The sequence below is a fragment of the Herpailurus yagouaroundi genome, unplaced genomic scaffold (genome assembly GCF_014898765.1).
Source record: "Herpailurus yagouaroundi ecotype Mexico unplaced genomic scaffold, PumYag 181, whole genome shotgun sequence".
Taxonomy (NCBI): domain Eukaryota; kingdom Metazoa; phylum Chordata; class Mammalia; order Carnivora; family Felidae; genus Herpailurus; species Herpailurus yagouaroundi.
Window position 1 is genome coordinate 15,930,718 of NW_024412412.1, and position 3,996 is coordinate 15,934,713.

General features: G+C 40.3%; 2 protein-coding genes across 5 annotated transcripts in view; one reads left to right on the plus strand and one right to left on the minus strand.

Moving 5' to 3' along the window:
* The window catches only part of LRP2BP (LRP2 binding protein), a 39,976-nt gene extending 39,853 nt beyond the window's left edge, over positions 1 to 123 (minus strand). For all 3 annotated transcript variants that reach the window (XM_040489933.1, XM_040489932.1, XM_040489930.1), the window contains exon 1: positions 11 to 123. The gene's annotated coding sequence lies outside the window, so the exon portion shown is untranslated. The remainder of the gene's footprint in view (positions 1 to 10) is intronic.
* Positions 3 to 3,936, plus strand: ANKRD37 (ankyrin repeat domain 37). 2 transcript variants are annotated; one of them, XM_040489942.1, is made up of 5 exons: positions 3 to 108; positions 318 to 470; positions 2,619 to 2,710; positions 3,234 to 3,455; positions 3,703 to 3,936. In XM_040489942.1, coding segments are annotated over exons 1-5 (495 nt in total). In that variant the 5' UTR covers positions 3 to 81; the 3' UTR covers positions 3,704 to 3,936. The 2 variants fall into 2 exon arrangements, with proteins under 2 accessions (XP_040345876.1, XP_040345877.1); XM_040489943.1 differs by having other exon boundaries at positions 3,252 to 3,455.
* The last annotated feature ends 60 nt before the right edge of the window (positions 3,937 to 3,996 follow it).

Consider the following 3,996-nt stretch of genomic DNA (forward strand, 5'->3'; position numbering starts at 1 on the left):
GCTCGCTTACCTGCCAGTCCGCAGCGCCTGCCCCGCCGCTCTGCTCTCCCAGGGCCTCTCGTCCTCTGCTTTAGGTGGAGAATGCTGTTGCTTGACTGCAACCCAGAGGTGAGACTCGGGCCCCTTTAATCCGGCAGGTTTACGCTTCCGGAAGTCCGTCTGCTCGGGAGCACTGGCGAGGGTGACTGACCGCCGAGCGCTGCGGAGTCCAGCCTCTTCAGAATTAGATTTGGGGAGTGGGGGAAGAGTTTCAACCGCGGGGGAGCACGGGACTGGACAGAGGCAACAAGGGGTGCTAGAGCTGTTTCTTCCCGCAGGTGGACAGTCTGAAGCATCTGCTGGAGGCCGGGGCCTCGGTCAACGCACCCCCGGATCCCTGCGAGCAGTCGCCTGTCCATTTGGCCGCAGGTGGCGGCCTTGCTTGCTTTCTTCTGTGGCAGCTGCAGACTGGCGCTGACCTCAACCAACAGGTAGCTAGGTTACTGATTGTTGCTGTGTGCACTCTGCCCTCCACCCAAATCCACACAAACCCTTCTTGGACGCCAGAACGTCAAGTTGTTGCTGTTACAGGTCTATAGCAGCGAAGTCCAAAGGATAGAAAGTGAGACTCTTAAGTAATTTAAAATTTTCTAGTAGCCACATTAATGAAAGAAAATGAAACATGAAATTAATTTATAATGTAACTCAGCTTACCGAAAAATGATCATTTCAGTGTGTGATCGGTATATAACATTACTTACAGATATTTTCCATTTTCTTTTCCTACATCTTTTCAGTCTGGCGTGTGTTTTACATTTATAGCACATTTCAATTCAGACTAACCACATTGCAAGTGCGCATTAACTATATATATGACTACTGGCTACTATATTGGACAGCATACATAGGGCTACAGTTTATTTCAAAAGGAACGATTGCTGCGTTGCCAAATTAAAAGTTTCAGTGTAGTAATTATTGAAGTAACAACTGTGAGGCAAACTCAACCATTACAGTTTCCTATAGAACTTTCTTACGGTAGCCTGCATCTTCCATTGAATATTAAAGTATGGTGAATTTAAATTGTACTTTTTTTTTTTTTTGCCTCTGTAAAACTCTACCTTGCTTTTGTTCACCTAAATTGGAATGTATGTAGCTGTGGCTGCACGTATTTGTATTTATTTATTTATTTTTTTGTTATTTTTAAATTTTTTAAAAACTTTACATCCAGGTTAGCATATAGAGCAACAGTGATTTCATTAGATTCCTTAACGCCCCTTACCCATTTAGCCCATCCCCCCTCCCACAACTCCTCCAGTAAACCTGTTTGTTCTCCATATTTAAGAGTCTCTTATGTTTTGTCCCCATCCCTGCTTTTATACTATTTTGGCTTCCCTTCCCTTGTGTTCATCTGTTTTGTCTCTTAAAGTCCTCATATGAGTGAAGTCCTGTATTTGTCTTTCTCTGACTAATTTCACTTAGCATAATTTCCATCCACATAGTTGCAAATGTCAAGATTTCATTCTTTCTGATTTCTGAGTAATAATCCATTGTATATATATACCACATTTTCTTTATCCATTTATCCATCGATGGACATTTGGGCTCTTTCCATACCTTGGCTCTTGTCAATAGTGCTGCTATAAACATGGGGGTGCATGTGTCCCTTCGAAACATCACACCTGTATCCCTTGGATAAATGCCTAGTAGTGCAATTGCTGGGTCGTAGGCTAGTTCTATTTTTAGTTTTTTGAGGAACCTCCACACTGTTTTCCAGAGTGGCTGCACCAGCTTGCATTCCCACCAACAATGCAAGAGATCCTTTCTCTGCATCCTCGCCAACATCTGTTGCCTGAGTTGTTGATGTTAGCCATTCTGACAGGTGTGAGGCACTCTCTCATTGTGGTTTTGATTTGTATTTCCCTGATGATGAGTGATGTTGAGCATCTTTTTCATGTCTGTTAGTCATCTGGATGTCTTCTTTGGAGAAGTGTCTATTCATGTCTTTTGTCCATTTCTTCACTGGATTATTTGTTTTTTTGGGTGTTGAGTTTGCTAAGTTCTTTATAGATTTTGGATACTAACCCTTTACCTGATATGTCGTTTGCAAATATCTTCTCCCATTCTGTCGGTTGCCTTTTAGTTTTGCTGATTGTTTCCTTTGCTGTGTGGAAGCTTTTTATTTAAAAAAAATTTTTAATGTTTTCTTCATTTATTTTTTAACAGCGAGAGAGACGGAACATGAGTAGGGGAGGGGTAGAGAGAGGGGGACACACAGAATCTGAAGCAGGCTCCAGGCTCTGAGCTGTCTGCACAGAGCCTGACGCAGGCCTTGAACTCACTGTTTGTGAGATCATGACCTGAGCCGAAGTCAGATGCATAACAGACTGAGCCACCCAGGCGCCCCCAGAAGCTTATTTTGATGAGGTCCCAGTAGTTCATTTTTGCTGCACATGTTTTTATTAATGAAAACTTTGTATTTAATGAACACCAAGTGAAATTTATTTAAAAAAACTTGAATCAAAAAAACTCAGTACCATGTAGTTCTAACTGGCTTTCTTGAACAGTAATTATATTTTACCTGCTAACTTCTACAGAGAGTGTTGTGGGGAGAGACTAAAATGTGCTGTCCTATCTTTAAGGATGTTTTTGGAGAAGCTCCACTACACAAGGCAGCAAAAGTTGGAAGTCTGGAATGCCTTAGCCTGCTTGTAGCCAGTGATGCCCAAATTGAGTAAGTATAAAATCAATGGCTTCACATTTCAGAATTTTCTTGAACTAAGCTAATCAGACTCCTGAAGCTGAATTATGTGTGCTTTGATGCTTGCCTACTTGACAATGTGGAGTTATCATTCAAATGTTGACTTAAGCTATTAACGATACCTAATATTATCACATTTAAGTAAAACATGGATTCTTAGCAATGAGAGGTGCAATTCTTTCCCTCTCCTGTGGCAATATTACATTTTAGTTTGGGTTTGGGAGAATCCCTTTTATACAAGTTCTCACTGACCTCCTTTGAGTATTACTTGTTATATTGAGCACGGAATATTCTTTCATTCACAATGGAATGTCCATTCTGTGCTGAACTCTGTGCTAGCCACTGAAGTTGCAGGAGTAAGGGGATACTGGAATTTCCCTAGGATTCCTTTACTTCTGTTCTGAAAGCAACATTTGTATGAGCCCACATCTCCTGTGTAGAAAGACATATTTAAGAAAAAAAAGGCGGAATAATTGTCAATTTTTATGTAACTCAGTTTTTGTCTTAAATTCAGTTTATGTAATAAGAATGGGCAAACAGCTGAAGATCTAGCTTGGTCATGTGGATTTCTAGAATGTGCCAAGTTTCTCACAACAGTTAAATGTATGCAGTCAGTAAAATCAAGAGAGCCATCGGATAGAGATCATTGTGTCCCAGGGCTTGGACAGAAACGAAGTTTTGGAAGTGCAGAAAATACAACTGGGAAAAGGAAGTGTTGGTAAGTAATTCAGTTCTGTTTTCTTCCTCCCTCGGAGATCTCTTATTTAGTACAGAATTTATTCTTTCATTTAAATATTGGCAGCCTAATTTCTAGTGTATCTTTTTATTTTCATTAACACATTTTAATACTGGTTTTAGTAACTGCTGCTAGATTCTAGAGGTCAGAAATTGTCCTGCATGATGGAAGGCTGGGGAGAAAACCTTTCTAAAGAAGTTTTTAATGTCACTGTGTTTTTTAACAACAGATTCATGCTGGTTCTGAAAAGGTTTGAAGAAAGCCTTCGCTCCGTGCAGGTCTATTGCTCAGCTACAAGCAATGGCTTTTGGCTCACCAGGTGTATCAAAACTCCTTCTAAGAAGGAGGAGAACTTTCTTCTAAGTGAAGATAGCATTTAAAAACACATGTTTTTACATGCTTATAATATTTTGGTTGTGCATGCTCTGTCTGTTAAATTATTAAAGAATGTTTAAAGAATAAACTGTTTTCTTTGTGTACGACTTGTGGAAAAAAATTATAGTTTAATCCATCAACCTACACC